Source organism: Callithrix jacchus, chromosome 9 (genome assembly GCF_049354715.1).
Source record: "Callithrix jacchus isolate 240 chromosome 9, calJac240_pri, whole genome shotgun sequence".
NCBI lineage: Eukaryota > Metazoa > Chordata > Mammalia > Primates > Cebidae > Callithrix > Callithrix jacchus.
Genome location: NC_133510.1, coordinates 113,757,799 through 113,778,668, shown reverse-complemented (window position 1 = coordinate 113,778,668; position 20,870 = coordinate 113,757,799). Strand labels below are relative to the sequence as shown.

At 47.9% G+C, this 20,870-nt stretch overlaps 1 protein-coding gene across 2 annotated transcripts in view; it reads right to left on the bottom strand.

Moving 5' to 3' along the window:
* CCDC63 (coiled-coil domain containing 63) overlaps positions 1 to 20,870 on the bottom strand; it is a 46,885-nt gene that overhangs the window by 5,289 nt on the left and 20,726 nt on the right. For both annotated transcript variants that reach the window (XM_035257596.3, XM_078337274.1), the window contains exons 7-10: positions 17,604 to 17,785; positions 14,972 to 15,192; positions 6,171 to 6,245; positions 2,011 to 2,203 (exon numbers count right to left, since the gene is read on the bottom strand). In XM_035257596.3, the coding sequence (XP_035113487.3) occupies positions 2,011 to 2,203; positions 6,171 to 6,245; positions 14,972 to 15,192; positions 17,604 to 17,785 (671 nt within the window). The remainder of the gene's footprint in view (positions 1 to 2,010; positions 2,204 to 6,170; positions 6,246 to 14,971; positions 15,193 to 17,603; positions 17,786 to 20,870) is intronic.

Genomic DNA, 20,870 nt, shown 5'->3' with positions numbered 1-20,870 from the left:
CCCTTGCACTGTAGCTCTGTAGCCTCCTGCAGTCATAAGAGTCATTCATTCATTCATTCATTCATTCTCAAATGATTACTCGAGGCCTACCACACCAGGCAGCATGCTAGGCGCTAAGGATGCAATGGAGGAAAGGCTAAACAATGACAACACTGGCAGCGCGAACGTGGCCCTTGCACTACCAGAGCTTCTGTGTGTCTGCAGGGACAGAGGGAAAGCCACGTTCAACACCTGAACAGACCACTGGAGGCAGCCCTTGCCATCCAGATGTTCATTGTCTGATTCAGTAACTACTGGATTTGGATATGTTTTCTGAATAAATCTCACACTATCCAGACTGCTGCTATAGCTGATCACTTGAGGTCAGGAGTTCGAGACCATCCTGGCCAACATGGTGAAACCCCGTCTCTACTAAAAATACAAAAATTAGCTAGGCGTGGTGGTATAAGCCAGTAGTCCCAGCTACTTGGGAGGCTGAAGCAGGAGAATTACTTACCAGGGAGGCAGAGGTTTCAGTGAGCTGAGATCACACCACTGTACTCCAGCCTAGTGACAGAGTAAGACTCTGTCTCAAAAAAAAAGAGTCTGAGGTTTAATTCTAGGAGCAGTGAAAGTCATTCATTCCAAATTGTTAGGATCTCTGCAAGCATGTCTCTCCCTGTCCACTGAGCTTAGGGCCAATGGCTAGAAATCCATGTGATTGTTAATAGCTTTGCTCTATGCAGGCACTACGCTGAGTACTTTATTCCTTCCTTTCTAATCTGTGTGCCTTTTATTTCTTTTTCATGCTTTATTGCATTGGCTAGGGCCTACAGTACAACATTGAATAGGCATGGCGACAACACACAGTCATCCCTGCCTTGTTCGTGATCTTAGGAGAAAAACATTCACTTCCCACCACGAAGGATGAGGTTTGCTATAGTTTTCAGTGTTTTTTGTTTGTTTGCTTGACATGGAGTCTTAATCTGTTGCCCAGGCTGGAGTGCAGTGGTGCAATCTTGACTGACTACAGCCTCTACCTCCTGGGTTCAAGGAATCCTCCTGCCTCAGCCTCCCAAGCTGGGACTATAGGCATGCACCACCATTCTTGTATTTTTAGTAGAGACGGGTTTTACCATGTTGGCCAAGCTGGTCCTGAACTCCTGACCTCAAGTGATCTGCTCACCTTGGCCTTTCAAAGTGCTGGGATTACAGACAGAGCCACCGTGCCTGGCCTAGTTTTGGGTGGATTTTTGTACATGTCTTTCATCAAGTTAAGAACATTTCCTTCTAGTTCTAGTTTGCTGAGAGTTTTCTTTTTTATAACCATGAATGGATGTTGAATTTTATCAAATGCTTCTTTTGCATTTATTGAGATGATCATAGCATTTTTCTCTAATAACTATACATGTATTTAAGTCTCCCAACAGTCTCTGAGATAGATACTGAGTTTAAACCAAATTTTTTTTTAAAAAATTAAGGCATTAAAAGATACCCATTTTTGTAGATCAAAAATCTGAAGCACAGAGAGGTTCAGAAACCTTCCCTGGCTGGGCGCGGTGGCTCATACCTATAATCCCAGCACTTCGGGAGGCCAAGGAGGGTGAAACACTTGAGCCCAGGAGTTTGAGACCAGCCTGGGCAATGTGACAAGACCCTGTCTCTACAAAAAACACAAACATTTAGCTGGGCATGGCAGCACCTGCCTGTAGTCCCACCTACTCAAGAGACTGAGGTGGGAGGATTGCCTGAGCCCAGGAGGTTGCGAGTGCAGTGAGCCGTGGTTGCGCCACTTCCCTCCAGCCTGGGCAACAGAGCAAGACCCTGTCTCAAAACAAAAGAAAAAGAAACTTGCTCAAGGCTCCAGAGCTACTAAGGGTAGACCCAGGATTCAGACCCAGGCAGGCTGGCTTTAGTGCCCACGCCCTTGGCCACCAAGCTCACTACTCGGTAAGAGCAAGTCCTCATGCCCAGTCACAGAAAGTTCTGGAAATGGCTCCTAAGAGTCCAATGGGCCCCAGCTTGACTCACCAAAATACTGCGGAAGGTTGATGTCCGTGACGTCCCCCGTCTCCCCTAACTGCACCCGGATCTCGGTGGCATCACCGTTTATCTTCTTGAACAGTTTCTCCACTGAGTTCTTGAGTAGCTCCAAGGCCTTGCTCACCTCCCTGTACTTGCTCTCATACGTATCTGCCTCCTCCGTGGTCTTCTTCAGTTTATCCTGGCGGCAGACCCCAGTTCCCACCCACTTTTCAGTGGACAGGGTGTCTGGGACTTTCTGGGGTCAGGGCCTCAAACCACTGGTTTTCAAACCTCTGAGGGGGTGTGAGATCAATTAAATGGGCTTCCATCGAATTTTGACGGAACGAAATAGAATAGCAAAGAAAGGAAGAAAAGAGAAAATACTGGTGTACATTGGGGGCTGTAAGGGTAGATGTTGTTCAGTGTAAGTTTTGCTTCACTCACATGTGTATATGGGTGTCTACATGTGTACAGGATTACAATTTTTTTTTTTTTTGAGACAGAGTCTCACTCTGTCGCCCAGGCTGGAGTGCACTGGCACAGTCTCAGCCCACTGCAACCTCTGACTCCCACGTTCAAACAATTCTCATGCCTCAGCTTTCCATATAATCACAAGCGGTCGGCCCTATTCACACCTCCATTTTGCAGGTGAGAAAACTGAGGGCCCAAGGCACATGGCCAGGAGAAGGAAGCGAGGAATGGAACTCAGTCTCTCAACCAGCACATCAGGCCTCTTCTTCTGCCCGGCTACTAAATGTCCAGTCCCCAGGGCTGCAAAGTTCCCATATGACAGAAGAGTGGCCCTCTCTAAAGGGGCATTAGGCCAGGCATAGGGGCTCACACCTGTAATCCCCACATGCTGGGAGGCTGCGGTGGGAGGATCACTTGAGTCCAGGAGTTTGAGTCCAGCCCGGGCAACATAACAACATAACAAGACCCTGCCTCAATTAGAAATAAAAGATTAGCCAGATGTGCCGGTGCGTGCCTGTGGTCCCGGTTACTTGGGAGGCTGAGTTGGGAGTGTCACTTGAACCTGGGAGGTGGAGGGTGCAGTGAGCTGTGATCGCACCACTGCACTTTAGCCTGGGCGACAGAGCAAGACTCGGCCTCAAAAAATAAACAAATTATAATAAAAGTGCATTAAAAATCACATTAGAAAATCACAGGATTCATTTTTAAAAGTCAGTATTCAGCTTGATGTGATGGTGATAACACGTGTCTGGCTCCTAAAACATTCCGGGTACTTCACACTCATCATCTGAACTCAGTTCCCAACCAGTCCAGTTTTCAGATGAGCAATGTTAAGGTCAGAGAGGAAAGGGAAACTCATGTTTACTTCCCTGCCCTGAGCACCTCCAAAGGCTTGACCTTGCCGCTCAACTCTACTTGGGCAATGATTTAGTAACAAAGTGAGGGCGACTTAGAATTTTTCTGGTTCACATGATAAACAACAACAATAACCGCTACAATGTACAGCTCTCTGCACTGCAATGTGCCAAATGTATACATGTGTGATTTTATTCAACCTTCACAGCCCTAAGAAGTAGGTATGATTATTATCCCCATTTTACAGATGAGGAAACTGAGGCTCAGAGAGGTTGAGTCACTATCTTAAAGTCAGACAGCTAGAAAGTGACTTTTCTGCAAGTCATATCCAGGCTCCTAGAGCTTGGTTGCTGAATTCCTATGCAAACCCCTCCTATGATGCATGTGGTCCCACCACTTCTCCCAAAGGGGGAGGAGATGATGTAATAAAGGGCTTCAAGAACAGAGCAGGTGGAAGTGATCTTTAGCAGGGCTAAGAAACACCTGTGAGTCCATTGCTATCGACCAATTCTGGCCAGGCACAGTGGCTCACGCCTATAATCTTAGCACTTTGGGAGGCCAAGGTAGGCGGATCATCTGAGGTCAGGAGTTGGAGACTAGCCTGGCCAACATGGTAAAACCCCGTCTCTGCTAAAAATGCAAAAAATTAACCAGGCGTGGTGGCACGCGCCTGTAATCCCAGCTACTCTGGAGGCTGAGGCAGGAGAATCGCTTGAACCTGGGAGGCAGAGGTTGCAGTGAGCCGAGATCATGCCACCGCATTCCAGCCTGGTGACAGAGCCAGACTCCGTCTCAAAAAAAAGGGGGGGGTCCAAAGTGGCTCCCGCCGGAGGTCATGGCGCTCGCGAAGGCGAGGTCATCAGTTCAAGGCTAACCTGAGCAACCTCATAAAGCTCAAACTGATTGGCAAAAAAAAAGAGGCCAATTCTCCTGCTTAGAGTATCTGCATTTGAAAAGAAGCCCCCAGAGTCATGCTAAAGCCAAAGCAACAAAGAGCCAGCAGAGGGGCTGTGGGCAGCGGAGGGGCTTCCGCCAGCCGAGGGGCTGCGGGCAGTGGAGGGGCTTCCGCCAGCGGAGGGGCTGCAAGTGGAGGAGCTGCGGGCAGCGGAGGGGCTGCGGGCAGTGAAGGGGCTTCCACCAGTGGAGGGGCAGCGGGCAGCGGAGGGGCTGCGGGCAGTGGAGGGGCTTCGGGCAGAGCTGGGGAGATGTTTGGGGTTGACTGGTCAGCCTCTTCAAAACCCCAAGATGTAGAGGGGCACCAGTCTCAACCCCAAGAGTCGATTCTGGGTAGCCCTGAGTGATGGTCACCCGCCCAGCTTGGGGAGGGCCTCCGTAGACCTGACCCTGCCTGGAAGCCTGTTATTCCCCATACTCAGACACCCAGGAGATGCCACTCTGAGCACCTCAATGGGCAGCATGTGTTTGCTGCCATCCAGTGGCTCAAAGGAGAATAACACCTAGTGGCCAGCCCTGTTTCCCAGGTGCGTGTCAGACAGAAAAAAGGCTGGAAAAAAAGCCACAGAGAATGGAAGGGAAATGACTCTGCAGCGCAGTTCCCAGGTCTTTGTCAGACATCTGCTATGCACTCTCTCCTTATATCTTAATAACAAAAGCCTGATTGTATTTAGGGCAGCAATGTGACCAACTAGAAAGTTACATTTCCAAACCTCTCCTGCAATAGGGGTGGCCAATGAAGTGTAAATACAGTGATATTTACATTGTCGGAGACTTCTGGGAAAGAACTTTTAAACTGGCTGACTCTTCTAATGAGTCCTTTTTTTTTTTCTTTGCAGCTCCCATTTTCTTCCTATCTGGAATGTATATGCGATGGCTGGATCTGTGGCAGCTATGATGCAACCACAAGATACCCTTGGAATGTAAGTCACACACGAAGAATGGCAAAACAGAAAGACAGATGGAGCCTGGATCACTGATGACATCATGAAGGTGCCATATCAGCCCTGAAGTGCCTATTTCCAGACTTATTTCCTTTTTTATTTTCTTTTTTTGAGATGGGTTCTCACTCTGTCACCCAGACTGAAGTTCAATGACATGGTCTGAGCTCACTTCAACCCCTACCTCCCAGGCTTAAGCGATTCTCCTGCCTCAGCCTCCTGAGTAGCTGAGAGTACAGGTGCGTGCCACTACCACCTGGCTAATTTTTGTATTTTTAGTAGAGACAGGGTTCCACAGGCTGGCAGACTTATTTCTTAAAGTAAATAAACTTGTATCTTGCTTCAACCACTGTTATTTGGAGTCCCTGTTACTAGCAGTTGAATAAAACTCAAATCTGGTAGAATATCCCAGCTCCCTGATGTTGGTCAAGTGACTTAATTTCCATGACCCTTAGTTTCTGCATCTGTAACGGCGAGATCAATAGCACCTGCCTCATCGGGTTGCTGTCAGGACCCAGTGAAAGCACAAGCCAAGCTCTTAGCCCGCTGCCTCATACATGGTCATTACTTCAGAAACGTGTGCATTTGTCATTAGTGATTGAGAACAGGGCACAGGCAGGACAAGGGGAAGAAAGAAGGAAAGAGGCAGAGATCCATCTGGAAGGAACCCATCGGGGGTGGAATTGCAGGCCCAAGAGCCAGGGCTGGACTCTGAAATGGGGGAGCCTTTAGAATGAAGAGACAGACTTCTACAATGACACCATAGCAGAAGGTGCCCGGTACAAAAGATCAGAACATGTCTGGATATGATCCCGGCCAGCCTCGAGTCATGGGGCAGACCTCTTACTGCTCCTGAGAATCAACGGACGGACAGACAGAAGCTCCCGTCAGACAGAGACACACAACAGAAGCTCCCGCATCCCTCCCTCCCGATCCTGGTCTCACCTCCAGCTGTCTCAGGACAGAGCGGTTGTCATCGTGGGATGATTTCTGCTGGGATCGCAAGAGCATGATCTCCTCCTGCTCAGAGAGAACAAGACCATGAGGAAAAGCGGGCTCTTCCCTCCCCACCACTCCCAAAAATAAGTCTGCACCTCAAAGAGTCCATAAGGAATTCAATGACCCGTTTCAAGGAGCTCCCGAACTCCTGGCTCCTGGGCCCCTCTTATGCCTGTGTGTTTCTTTTTTCTCTGATATTTCTTAAGTAAAAGGAGGGTGAGAGCATGAAAGGGGATGGGAGGGGTGAGTCATCCTTTCCTTTCCTTTTTTTTTTTGAGGAAGTCTGGCTGCCCAGGTGGGAGTGCAGTGACGTGATGTCAGCTCACTGCAACCTCCTCCACCTTCCAAGTTCAAGTGATTCTCCTGTTCCAGCCTCCTGAGTAACTGGGATTACAGGCACGCACAACCACGCCTGGCTAATTTTTGTATTTTTAGTAGAGATGGGGTTTCACCATATTGGCCAGGCTGGTCTCAAACTCCTGACCTCAGACAATCTGCCTGCCTTGGTCTCTTCTGGAAAATTCTAGAACAATGCAGTCAATAGAATTGTCTGCGCTGGTGGTAATGTTCTATCCATGCTAACACCATAGTCACTGCCAAAACGGTGCTGAGCACTTGAAATACAACTGGTGCCACTAGGAACTAATTTTTCTTTATTCTTTTTCTTTTTTTATTTTTATGTTGCCCAGGCTGCTCTCAAACTCCTAAACTCAAGCAATCCTCCCATCTCAGCCTCCCAAAGTGCTGGGATTACAGGCATGAGCCACCCCCCACCCAAACTCTGATGAACTAATTTTTAGATGTTGTTGGATTTCAGTTAATGTAACTTAAAAAGCTACACATGGCTGGTGGCTGCAGTACTGAACAGCGTGGCTGTGGAGCAGGAGTTCTCAGACCTGAGCATATTTCATACTGTCCAGAGTCACCTGGAACCGTGTGAAAATGCAGATTGCCAGGCCCCACGCCCAGGGCTTCTGATTCCGTTGATCTGGGTAGGGCCTAAGAATGTGAATTTCTAACGAGTGCCCAGGTGATACTGCCACTGCTGTCCCAGGGACCAGCTTTGAGAACCACGGGGCTTAAACCACATGCCCTGATAGAAAAAGGCACACGCCTTTTGACTGAGCCATCTCAGGCCTGGGTGTCTGTCCCATGGAAATACAGAACAGGTGGGTGAAGGTGGCCCCTCAGGGTGGTCTGTTGTATTACGGTTTATAGAGGCCCCCAGTTGGGGACAATCCAAATGTCTACTGCTAAGGTCAGTTAAATCAATGACGGCACATTCATAAAACAGGGGAGAGGGTCTTGGGTTAAAATATGGCTAAAATGCAGATTCCTGGCCCATCTATAGAGAAGCCAGGTCTGTAGGGATGGGAGGGGATCTGGGCAATGTGCTTTGTTTTTCTTTTTCTTTTTTTGAGAAAGCGTCTCTCTCTGTCACCCAGGTTGGAGTGCATGGCGTAATCATGGCTCACTGAAGCCTCGAATGCGATCCTCCGATCTCAGCCTCTCAAGTAGTTGGGACCACAGGCACATGCCACCATGCTAGACTAATTGTTTAGTTTTTAAAAAATTTTCTGTAGACACACAGGCTCACTATGTTGCCCAGGCTGGTCTTGAACTCCTGTGCTCAAGCAATCTTCCCGTCTCAGCCTCCCAACGTGCTGGAATTGCAGGTGTGAGCTACTGTACCTGGCCAAAGTCACCTTTTTTTTTTTGAGACAAGGTCTCACTCTATTGCCCAGGCTGGAGTGCAGTGGTGCAATCTCAGCTCACTGCAACCTCCACCTTCTGGGTTCATGCAGTCCTCCCACCTTAGCCTCCTGAGTAGCTGGGACTACAGGCACAAACTCTGATGAACTAATTTTTAGAAATTACATGCATCTAATTTCCTTTTGTGTTTTGTATTTTTTTGTAGAGATGGAGTTTTGCCATGTTGCCCAGGCTGGTCTCAAACTCCTGGGCTCAAGTGATCCTCCTACCTTGGCCTCCCAAAGTGCTGGAAATTTTTAAGAAAGAACTGTACCAAAAAGATGAAAGAACGCTATATCCATGTGATGGAACTATTCCTGATTTGAAGGTTGTATTTATACTTTTGAGTATTTTCCAAATTGTGAAAAAATTTCTAATCAGAAAAAAAAAGTATTATTTTGGAAAAAAACAGAAAGTAAGTCTTTCGATCTTTACAGGGCAAGGGTGGGGGGAGTTCTGGCAAAAAGATGAGCAAATGCCCTATCCCGGTGCTGAGATTCTTCCTGGGTTTATATGGAGACTTTTTAGTATTTTGCAAATTGCATCGGTAACCTGGGTCGATGGCACTGCTCCCCTGCTCGGAGATCTCCCATAGCCTCTGCCTCTTGGAGAAATGATCAAAATCCCTTCTGGAAATGTGCCCAGCAGCCCTCACCCCCCACTTCATCCCCTCTCCCTCCCATGTCTCTCTGCACGCCAGACACCCTGGCCTGCTTGCAAGCTGCCTCAGGACCTTTGCACGTGCTGTTTCCTCTGACTGGAGAATTCTTCCCCAGAGATCTGGACAGCTCAATCCCTCACCTGTAAGTTCATTCAGATCTTAACTCCCCAACTGCCGGAGCCCCCCAACCGGCTCCAAAACGCTGTTCTGCTCTTTTTACCCACACTGCATCTCTCTTTCTAACTTACTCTACACTTTCTGTTAAGTCCTGGGCTTGTTGTTTATTGCCTGTTTCTCCCGACCAAGACAGCAATTCCATGAGGGCTGAGCTTTTTGGCGTTCTGTTCACTGCCACATTACCAGGGTCTAGTGCAGTGCCTGGAACACATTAGGTGCTCAATAAATACTTGCTGGATGAATGAATAACCAAAAGGACATATGTTCAATCAGATATGCAACTTTATATGATAATAACTGTTACATTTTAAAAGCACAACCATTGAGACCAGCTTGGGCAGCATCATGAAACCCCATCTCTACCAAAAATACAAAAGTTAGCTGGCTGTGGTGGTGTGCACCTGTAGTCCCAGCTACTCAGGAGGCTGAGATGGGAGGATCGCCTGAGCGCAGGGAGATCAAGCCTGCAGTGAGCCAAGATCATGCCACTGCACTCCAGCCCAGGTGACAGTGTGAGACCCTGCCAAGAAAGAAAGAAAAGAAAGAAAGAAAGAAAGAAAAAAAGAAAGAAAGAAGAGAAAGAAGGAAAAGCACAACCCCCCCCCCCCAAAAAAAGAAAGAAAATGTTGGAAGTTGGAAGGAAATATTCCAGAATCGTCTCAGGCAATGGGATAGTGGGTGGCTTAAAACTCCTTCCATCCTTAGTTGGTTTCCAGATTTTCCACAGTGAGCATATCTTTGTCCTGTAATATTTTTTTACGAAATTAGATCTTACTATTGGAAATTAGTGCTCTCTGGACTAATTCAACAGGTGTTTGCAGCTCTATTTGAGTCCCAAAAGGCACAGTTCTGTAACTTTAACAAAGCGCTTGGAAGCTACTATTCTGATCCAAACATCACTCTACAGATGGGGAAACTGAGGCCCAGAGAGGAGAGCACTAACCCATCTTAGACACATTGTCATGACTCTAAGGAAGAGGGTCCCCTTATGGGGAGGGGGAAAAATCAAGGCCAAATCAGCTTAGGAACATTTTCTTATCAGGTCAGGGTATCCTGTCGGGGTCCTCACACCCCTCTGCTAGGGCTTGTCCTCAATGTCCCACTGGCACCGGTGAATTCAGAGCCCTGCTCACTTCAGGCCTGCCGGCAGAGACCTTCCCTGCAATACCGCAGATGGCCGCCAGAGGACAGTGATGGCGCGCCTGAACCTCGGGTCGCAAAGGCAGAGGCCCGCTGAGCTCTGCGGGGCGCCAGAGCACTTGCCAAACTGGTCTCCGCGAGCGAGGAGCCAGCGGGTGGCCCCGTTTGTAGGAAGTCGGATTCCTGCGGGAATGTGGGCGGGAGTTGTCAGATCTGATTTTCCACGAGAAACCAGAAATTCAGATTTTCATGTGCAATATCCTGGTTTTTAAATCACTGCACTAAGAATTTAACTTGGGGAAGTGAAAGCCCATCTCTACAAAAACTTCAGAAGTTAGCTGGCGGTGGTGGTGTGCGCCTGTAGTCCCAGTTACTCTGGAGGCTCAGATGGGAGGATCACCTGAGCCCGGGGAGATCGAGGCTGCAGTGAGCCAAGATCATGCCACTGCACTCCAGCCTGGGTGAAGGTATGAGACCCTGCCTGATTAAAAAAAAAAAAGGAAAAGGACAACCAAAAAAGAAAGAAAGGAAAGAAGGAAGGAAGGAGGAGAAAATGTTTGAAGTTGGAAGGAAATATTTCAGAATGTCACCAGTGATTGTCTCAGGCAACTTGGGGAGGTGGAAGAGACCAAGCAAAAGAAAAAAAGAAGGCTAGGACAGGGCCCGGTGGCTCATGCCTGTTATCCCAGCACTTTGGGAGGCCAAGGTGGGTGGCTCACAAGGTCAAGAGATGGAGACCATCCTGGTCAACATGGTGAAAACCCGTCTCTACTAAAAATACAAAAAATTAGCTGGGCACGGTGGCATGCACCTGTAGTCCCAGTTACTCTGGAGGCTGAGGCAGGAGAATCACTTGAACCCGGGAGACGGAGGTTACAGTGAGCCAATATCACACAACTAACTGCACTCCAGCTCAGCAACAAAGAGAGACTCTGTCTCAAACAAACAGAAAAAAAGAAGAAGAAAGAAAAAGAAAAAAAAGAAGGCTGGCTTCAGCGGTTTATGAGACTCCACACCAGCCTCTAGGGAGGGGTGAAGTCAGATGTTACAGTCCTGTTATTAATTTAAAAAAAATTTTTTAAACCTGATCCCTTAGTTTGAGCAAAGGTGCAACAAGAAAGCAAAAAGGAATGCTCCCAGCCCCTCCCCTCGTCCGCCCCACCCCCACTCCATCCAGGTCTGCTCCCTTTCCTGTTTTACATACCAGAGTTTCCTCAAAATATGGGATTAAACAAAAATGTTTTTCATGGCTAGGCACGGTGGCTCACACCTGTAATCCCAACACTTTGGGAGGCTGAGGCAGGCAGATCACCTGAGGTCAGGAGTTCAAGACCAGCCTGGCCAACATGGTGAAAACTTTACTAAAAATACAAAAATTAGCCGGGTGTGGTAGCAGGTGCCTGTAGTTCCAGCTACTCAGGAGGCTGAGGCAGGAGTATCGCTTGAACCCAGGATTGCAATGAGCCGAGATCACATCACTGCAGTCCAGCCTTGGCGACAGAGCAAGACTCTGTCTCCAAAAAAAATCGTAGCCTTTTAAATAAAAGTTTGAAACTTTTATTATAAAATGAATTTGGACTTGGAGGACTCCTCTAGTCTAAGTGTGTGTGCCATTCTACAGATAGAGAGACTGAGTCCCAGAGCGGCCGCACTTGTCCCAGTGCAGGAGATGCTGTGTGGCTGCAGGAGGAAAGGAGAGAGCAGCCTCAAGGTGAATGGGAGGTCAAGGTCACTTCTGGGGAAGAAACATTTCCTGTGCCTTCCTCATCGTGGAAGGAGGACTGAGTGGCATCAGGGTCATTTGAGTCTGCCTTCCCTGCCTCCAGGTACACCTCCCACCCCGCACCATCCCCTGTCCTGCCTGGGACCTGCAGGGCCTGCACCTACGGGCTCCCTTGTGCTTGGCTGCTGGGGGCCCAGCCAGTGGGAGGCCCAAGAGGGAGATGAAGGGTGGGAGGAGAGGGAGGTTGGGGTGTGTGCCACCCCCTGGGCCTGTCCCTAGTTTGGCTGCACCCCTCCAGGAAGGGCAGCGCGGGCAGCCGTCTCCCCATTCCTCTCTCTGGATTCCAAAAACCACTCCCTCCTCTGACCTATTCTGAAGCTCTAGCTGTTCCTTCATGCTCCCGTCTTCATTTCCTTAGACCGCTGGAAACAGTCCCTTTTTAAAAACTCCCCTCGGCCAGGCGTGGTGGCTCAAGCCTGTAATCCCAGCACTTTGGGAGGCCAAGGCAGGCAGATCACAAGGTCAGGAGTTCAAGACCAGCCTGACCAACATGGTGAAACCCCATCTTTACTAAAAATATAAAAATTAGCTAGTCATGGTAGCATGTGCCTGTAATCCCAGCTACTCAGGAAGCTGAGGCAGGAGAATCACTTGAACCTGGGAGGCGGAGGTTGCAGTGAGCCAAGATTGCACCACTGCACTCCAGCCTGGACAACAGAGCGAGCCTTGTCTCAAAAAAAAAAAAAAACTTTCCTCAGTTTAACCATTTTATTTTTGTTTTTTGGTGGTTTTGGGGGGCTTAGGGTTTTTTGTGGGTTTGTTTGTTGAGAAAGAGTCTCCCTCTATCTCCCAGGCTGAAGCACAGTGGTGCCATCTCGGGTCACTGCAATCTCCGCCTCCTGGATTCAAAGGATTCTCCTGCCTCAGTCTCCCGAGTAGATGGGATTGCAGGCACCTGCCACCACACACAGCTCATTTTCTGTATTTTTAGTAGAGACAGGGTTTCACCATGTTGCCCAGGCTGGTCCCAAACTCCTGACCTCAGGTGATCCACCCACCTTGGCCCCAAAAAGTGCTGGGATCACAGGTGTGAGCCACCACGCCTGGCCAATTTACCCATGTCGGCTGTGCTGTCTGTTTCCAGTGACAATCCTAACTGATAAAATCAGCTTCACTGCATTTTCTGCAGCCACCTGGCCTGTTATTATCTATAATTGTTTTCTGTAAATCAAGCCATTCTAATTATTCTTTGTTTACCATTATTATTACTTACTACCATAAGGAAATATCCATTAAATCACAAGTTTGCTCGCAAGCTCTATTATTCCCTTAAAAATTAATTCTTCACTAGCCAATTAAAATGTTTTCACCTATAGTCTAGCTGCAGTCTATTTGCTCATGGCCAGCGTACGGTACCCCCACATTTGGGAACCAGTGACATACCGCAAAGGAAAGCAGCTACCCTGGTCACATAAGCAGAGGTCAGGGCCCTCAGAGGGAGGAGTAATGAATTCCCAGAGGCGGCAACACTTGTGCAGGGTCAGGACTAATGAGCAGGATTCCATCAGAAGAGAAGGGATGGGACGGAGAGGGAATGGCAGGGGGAAGGCACTGGAGGGGGGAACAGCATGGGGCAGCTGGGACTGGCAGCAGCAGAGGGTGTCCTAGGGGTCATAATAGGACCTGAGTTGGCAAAAGCAGGTAGAAGCCAAATTTTGAGGGCTGGAATATCACACTAAGGGTTTAGACTCTATTCTATGCAGACAGTTCTAACGGATGTTTATTTATATACTGGGATGCAAGTACCCCAGGAAGCCAATGACATTTGGGAAATTATAGGTTCAACAAAGATATGCAGGTTTCCGTGCTGCAGGACTTATCAGGACCTTTACTATACTCATGTGAGCCAGGTCTTGCCAAGATGAGAATGAGTTCTCTCTCCTCAATTCTATGAAGCTGTTAATTAACAAGGGTCAGGAAAGGGGCCAAATAATAAATACTTTCAGCTTTACAGGTCTCTCTTGCATATTTCTCTCTCTTATTTTTCTTCTTACAATCCTTTAAAAATGTAAAAATCATTCTTAGGTCATGGGCTGGACAAAAGCAGCCATGGACTATAGTTTACTGAATGCTGGTTTATAAAACATGCCATGGATTATAATGTCACTATTGGGTTGGGGGACATGAATACATTAAATGTATGCATCTATTGAAAGACAATTATAGGCCGGCACAGTGGCTCATATCTGTAATCCCAGCACTTTGGGAGACCAAGGTGGGTGGATCACTTGAGGCCAGGAGTTTAAGACAAGCCTGGCCAACATGGTGAAACCCTGACTGTAGTAAAAATACAAAAAAAAGTAGCAGGGCATGGTGGTAGGCACCTGTAGCCCCAGCTACTCTGGAGGCTGAGGCAAGAGAATCGCTTGAACCCAGGAGGAGAAGGTTGTAGTGAGCCAAGATCACACCACTGTCCTCTGGCCTGGGTGACAGAGCAAGACTCCATCTCAAAAAAAATACAAATAAAAAGCAAGGGGACACTGGACACAACAGTTCACACTTGTAATCTCAGTACTTTGGGAGTCCAAGGCAGGAGGATTGCTTGAGGTCAGAAGTTCAAGACCAGCCTGGGCAACATGGCAAACTCCCAACTCTACAAAAAATACAAAAATTAGCTGGACATGGTGGTGCACACCTGTAGTCGCAGCTACTTAAGAGGCTGAGCTGCGTGGATCATTTGAGCCCGGGAGGTCGAGGCTGCAGTGAGCCAACATCGCACCACCACACTCCAGCCTGGGTAGCAGAGTGAGATCCTGTCTTAAAAATAAAATAAAATAGGCCCGGCACAGTGGCTCATGTCTTTAATCCCAGCACTTTGGGAGGCTGAGGTGGATGAATCACAAGGTCAGGAGAATGAGACCATCCTGGCTAACATGGTGAAACCCCGTCTCTACTAAAAAAAATACGAAAAGTAGCCGGGTGTGGTGGCAGGTGCCTGTAGTCACAACTACTCGGGTGGCTGGGGCAGGAGCATCACTTGAACCCAGGAGGCAGAGGTTGCAGTGAGCTGAGATCATGCCACTGCACCCCAGCCTGGGCGACTGAGACTCTGTCTCAAGAAAAAAAAAGTGATAGAATAAAATAAAATGCAGGGGGAGCCCTGGAGGAATAGAGCAGCGTTGGCCAAACCACCTTCTGGAGTGCCTCCCACAGAGCCTTCCTAGAGACTGCTCTGGGAAAGCTGCTGTGCATGCAGAGGCCCCAGGGCCTGGGAAAGCAGAGCAGGGTCCTGACCTGGATTCGCTGGGTCCTCTTGTGCATCATCTCCATGTCATTGTTGAGCTCTGTGACATACGTGAACTGAGCAAAATTCTTCTCCTCCTTGGCCAGAAAATCTTCAATGAGCTGGTTCAGGTTCCCGCTCTCAGCCAGCTTCAGCAGCCGGAGGTTGGCCACTTCGTAGCTCTCAAAACTCTCTCCCTTGCTCTTCTTGACATGCTTCTTTTCCTTGAGAGCTAGAAAAGGAAAAATCAGTCACGGTGACATTCAAAAGGAAGTGCCTCAGATCCATGCCAGGCAGACAGTCACGTGATCAATATTATTATTATGGCCAGGCACGGTGGCTCACGCCTGTAATCCCAGAACTTTGGGAGGCTGAGGCAGGCAGATCACCTGAGGTCAGGAGTTCGAGACCAGGCTGGCCAATATAGCGAAAACCCATCTCTACTAAAAATACAAAAATGAGTCAGGTGTGCAAGTGCCTGTAATCCCAGCTACTCAGGAGGCTGAGGCAGGAGAACTGCTTGAAGCCGGGAGGCAGAGGTTGCAGTGAGCCAAGTTTGCGCCACTGCACTCCAGCCTGGGTGATGGAGTGAGACTCCATCTCAAAAAATATGTACATAATAATTATTATTATTATGCCTTCGAGATGAGGCCAGATGTGTCCAGGAGATAGAGCAGAAGTTTCACCCATCACTCATTTTACAAACATTATCTTGTGAAGCGTTTACGATGAGCCATACACTGTGCTAATCACTGCTGATACAAAATCCCTATCCCGGCTGGGCATGGTGCCTCACACCTGTAATCCCAGCACTTTGGGAGGCCAAGGCGGGAGGATCACTTGAGCCCAGGAGCTCAAGACCAGCATGGACAACATAGCAAGACCCCACCTCTACAAAACATTTAAAAAATTAGCCAAGTATGGTGGTGAATGCCTGGTTATTCCTAGCTACTCGGGAAGCAAAGGTGGGAGGATGGCTTGGGCCCAGGAGATCAAGGCTGCAGAGAGCTGTGACTGTCACACCACTGTACTCTAGCCTGGGAGACAGAGCAAGACCCTGTTTCTTAAAAAAAAAAAAAAGGATCTTTTAGGTACACTTGACCACGTGACCTCCTTATAGGTTGCCACTCCCCAGTGTTCTGGTGAGGCTTGAGCGATCCTCCCACCTCAGCCTCCCCAGTAGCTGAGACCACAGGCAAGTGCCACCATGGCTGTCAGTTTATGCCAAACACCTGCTTTTCCTCTGGGAGTCTGGCATTTTGGTATGTGCTAGGCAGAGGTGTCTACATGACCAGCCCCCAGTAAGAATGTGGGGTACTGAGTCTCTAGTATACCCGACTATAAAACAATCCCCCCCTTTTTTTTTTTTTAAGAGACAGGGTCTCGCTCTGTCACTCAGGCTAGAGTGGTGCAACCATAGCTTGCTGTGGCCTCAAACTCCTGGGCTTAGGATCTGCTTTCTTCTACCCCTCAGCACCTTGTCACCATCAGACCTCCTGGGATCAAGCCATCCTCCCACCTCAGCCTCCCGAGTAGCTGGGACCACAGGCATGTACCATTATGCCCAACTAATATTTTTTAAAATTTATTATAGAGATGAGGTCTTGCTCTATTGCCCAGGTTGGTCTCAAACTCCTGGCCTCAGGTGAAATTCCCCTGCCTTGGCCTCCCAAAGCACTGGGATTACAGGCATGAGCCACCATGCCCAGCCTACTACATAACTCTTGACATGTGTGGTCACAGGTAGATCCCTGAAGGACCACGTGCTCAGTGTAACTCTGTGTGGAAGTTCGCACCATTTCCTCCAGACGCTGGCCCACGCTTCTTCCTGTGCTGATCTCGCTTGGCACCTTTCACTATTACACATCCCAGCCATGATTGTGCTCCTGTGCTGAGTCCTACAAGATATTCTAGTGAATCATCAAACCTAGAGATGAACCTGGGGACCCCTGACATACACGTCTCCCCCTAAGCAACAGAAAGAGAGCCCCAAATGAGGACACATGCTGTTACTTAGGATTGACAGATAAAATAGAGGGTTCCCAGTTAAATTTGAATTTTAGACAAATGTATTTTTAAGTATAAATATTTCCCAATTATAAACAATGAAAAAGTTTTATCCTAAGTATGTCCCAAATACTGCATGCTTATCCTAAACATTTCTTTATTGTTTATTTGATATTTAAATTTAACTAGGCATCTTTTTTTTTTTTTTTTTTTTGAGACCAAGTCTCACTCTGTTGCCCAGGCTGGAGTCCAGTGGCACAATCTTGGCTCACTGCAACCTCCACCTTCAGGGTTCAAGCGATTCTCCTGCCTCAGCCTTCCAAGTCACTGGGATTACAGGCACTTACCACCATGCCCAGCTAATGTTTTTGTATTTTTAGTAGAGATGGGGTTTCACCATGTTGGTCAGGCTGTTCTCAAACTCCTGACCTCAAATGATCAGCCTGCCTCAGCCTCCCAAAGTGCTGGGATTACAGACATGAACCACCACGGCTGACCTTAACTAGGCATCTTGTATCTTTATTTGCTGAACTTGGCAACCACAAGGATACTTGGGCACCTTCACTTAAAAAGAGAGGGAAAAAAAAGAGCAGGAAAGAGAGTGAGAGAGCACGAGCTTGCTCCAGGAGCGAATACCTTCCTCCTTTTTCGCCTGTTCCTCTAATTCACTGCGGTCATTCAGCTTGACGAGCAGAAAGGACTTGAGCTTGTTCTCATGGGCATAGAGACGCTCCAGCTCTCGGATCTCCACGTTGTACTGAGAGATGTCCTTCTTCTGGCGGTCCTTCATGGCAGCCATGCGAGCCATGGCCTCCACCCTGGGCAAAGAAGTTACACAGCTTGAGCATCTGAGGCTCCTCGCCTCTGCTTTCCTTTCCCTGCCAGTCCAGAGGGACCTCCTGCCTAGACAATGACTATCATTTTTATTAATCATAAAGGTTTCTGGGTGTGTAAAAACAACCCTCCTTATCTGAACAACAGGAGCTGTAAGCTCTAGATCACCCCCAGAAATGATTTTCCTATCACCACCATCATCATCACCACCACCACCATTATCAACATCACCATCACTACTATCATCACCATCACCATCACCATCATCACCACCATCATCATCACCACCACCATTATCAACATCACCATCACTACTACCATCACCATCACCATCACCATCATCACCACCATCATCATCACCACCACCACCATTATCAACATCACCATCACTACTATCATCACCATTATCACCATCACCATCATCACTGTCACCATCATCACCACCACCACGATTATCACCATCACCATCACTACTATCATCACCATCACCATCACCATCATCACCACCACCACCATTATCAACATCACCATCACTACTATCATCACCATTATCACCATCACCATCATCACTGTCACCATCATCACCACCACCACGATTATCACCATCACCATCACTACTATCATCACCATCACCATCATCACCACCATCATCATCACCACCACCACCATTATCAACATCACCATCACTACTATCATCACCATCACCATCACCATCATCACCACCATCATCATCACCACCACCACCATTATCAACATCACCATCACTACTATCATCACCATTATCACCATCACCATCATCACTGTCACCATCATCACCACCACCACGATTATCACCATCACCATCACTACTATCATCATCACCATTATCACTATCACCATCATCACTGTCACCATCATCACCACCACCACGATTATCACCATCACCATCACTACTATCATCACCATTATCACCATCACCATTATCACCATCATCACTACCATCACCATCACCATAATCATTACCATCAACATCATCATCACCGCCATCACCATAATCATTACCATCACCATCATCACCATGACCACCATGACCACCATCACCATCACCAGCATACAAACAATACCTACCAGAGTACCTAGCTCATTACCACCATCACCACTATCATCATCATCATCACTACCATCACCATGATCACTGTCACCATCATCATCCTCACCACCACCATCACCACCATCATCACTTTCACCATCACCATAACCATCACCACCACCACCATCACCACCATTACCACTATCACCATCTCACTAACATCACCATCTTTATCACTGTCACCATCATCACCCTCACCACATCACCATTATCACTACTATCATCACCATCCCACCATCACCATCATTACAACCATCACCATCCTCATCACCACCATCATCAGCAGCACCATCACCACCACCATAATCACCATGCTCACCATGACCATCATCACCACCACCACCATTACTATCTCCATTATCACCATCATCACTACCATCACCATCATCATCACTGTCACCATCATCATCCTCACCACTGCCATTATCATTATCACCACTACCACCCCCCCATCACCATCATCACTATCATCATTCCACCATCACCATCACCATCCTTATCACCACTATCAGCATCATAACCATCACCACCACCATTGTCACCATCATTACCATGACTACCATCACCACCCCATTACCATCATCACCATTATCACCATCATCACTACCATACCATCATCACTGTCACCATCACTGTCATTACCACTATCACCGCTGTCATCACCACCAACACCATCATCACTATCACCACCACCATCACCATTATCACCATTACCATGACCACCATCACCATCACCACCACCACCTCACTATCATCACCTTCCTAATCACCACTATCATCATCACCACCACCATCACCATCAATAACATTACCATCACCATCACCATCATTATCATTACCTTCCTAATCACCACTATCATCATCACCACCACCATCACCATCAATAACATTACCATCACCATCACCATCATTATCATTACCTTCCTAATCACCACTATCATCAGCATCACCATCATCACCACCACCATCACCACAATCACTATCATTACCATCACCATTATCACCCTCATTACCGCCACCACCACTGCCATCACCATCATCATCATCACCACTATCATCACCACTTATCCATTACTGTGTCCCAGGCACTACTTTACATTTATATATTATTTAATCCTCTTTACCATCAAAAGAGATCCTAGGCCGGGCACGGTGGCTCACGCCTATAATCCCATCACTTTGGGAGGCCGAGGCAGGTGGATCATGAGGTCAAGAGATCGAGACCATCCTGGTCAACATGGTGAAACCCCGTCTCTACTAAAAATACAAAAATTAGCTGGGCATAGTGGCGTGTGCCTATAGTCCCAGCTACTCGGGAGGCTAAGGCAGAATTGCCTGAACCCAGGAGACGGAGGTTGCGGTGAGCCAAGATCACGCCATTGCACTCCAGCAGACTGGGTAACAAGAGCGAAACTCTGTCTCAGAAAAAGAAAAAAAAAGAGAGAGAGAGACCCTACCTACAACAATATAGTAGTGATAGAACCAGGATTTAAACCATATCTATCTGACTTTAAAAGCTGTGCTCTTCACAGACAAACTATATGTCTTTTTCTCTTATGACTGTGGATCCAGTGGAGGCCCAGACTGAGAAAGACCCCCTTGGACTAGAGGCAGGGGCACTTGGAGGAGATGGTACAGCACAGAGGTTTGATTCTCAACTTCACCACAGTCACCGGTTACCTGGATCTCGGGTAGGCATTTTAGCATCTCTAAGCCTCCATGTCCTAGTCTATACAATGGGCATAATAACTCCTAGGGCTGTTGTGAGAGTTAAAACAATACCTACCAGAGTACCTAGCTCATGCCTAGCACACAGTCAGTACTCAGAATTATTACTATTCTGATTTAAGATCACCCGACACATAAGCGCCAGGGGAAGAGATGGCCCAGAGTAGGAAGCTAGATGCTCAGCATGGGGCTCAGAGACCTCACTGCCCCTG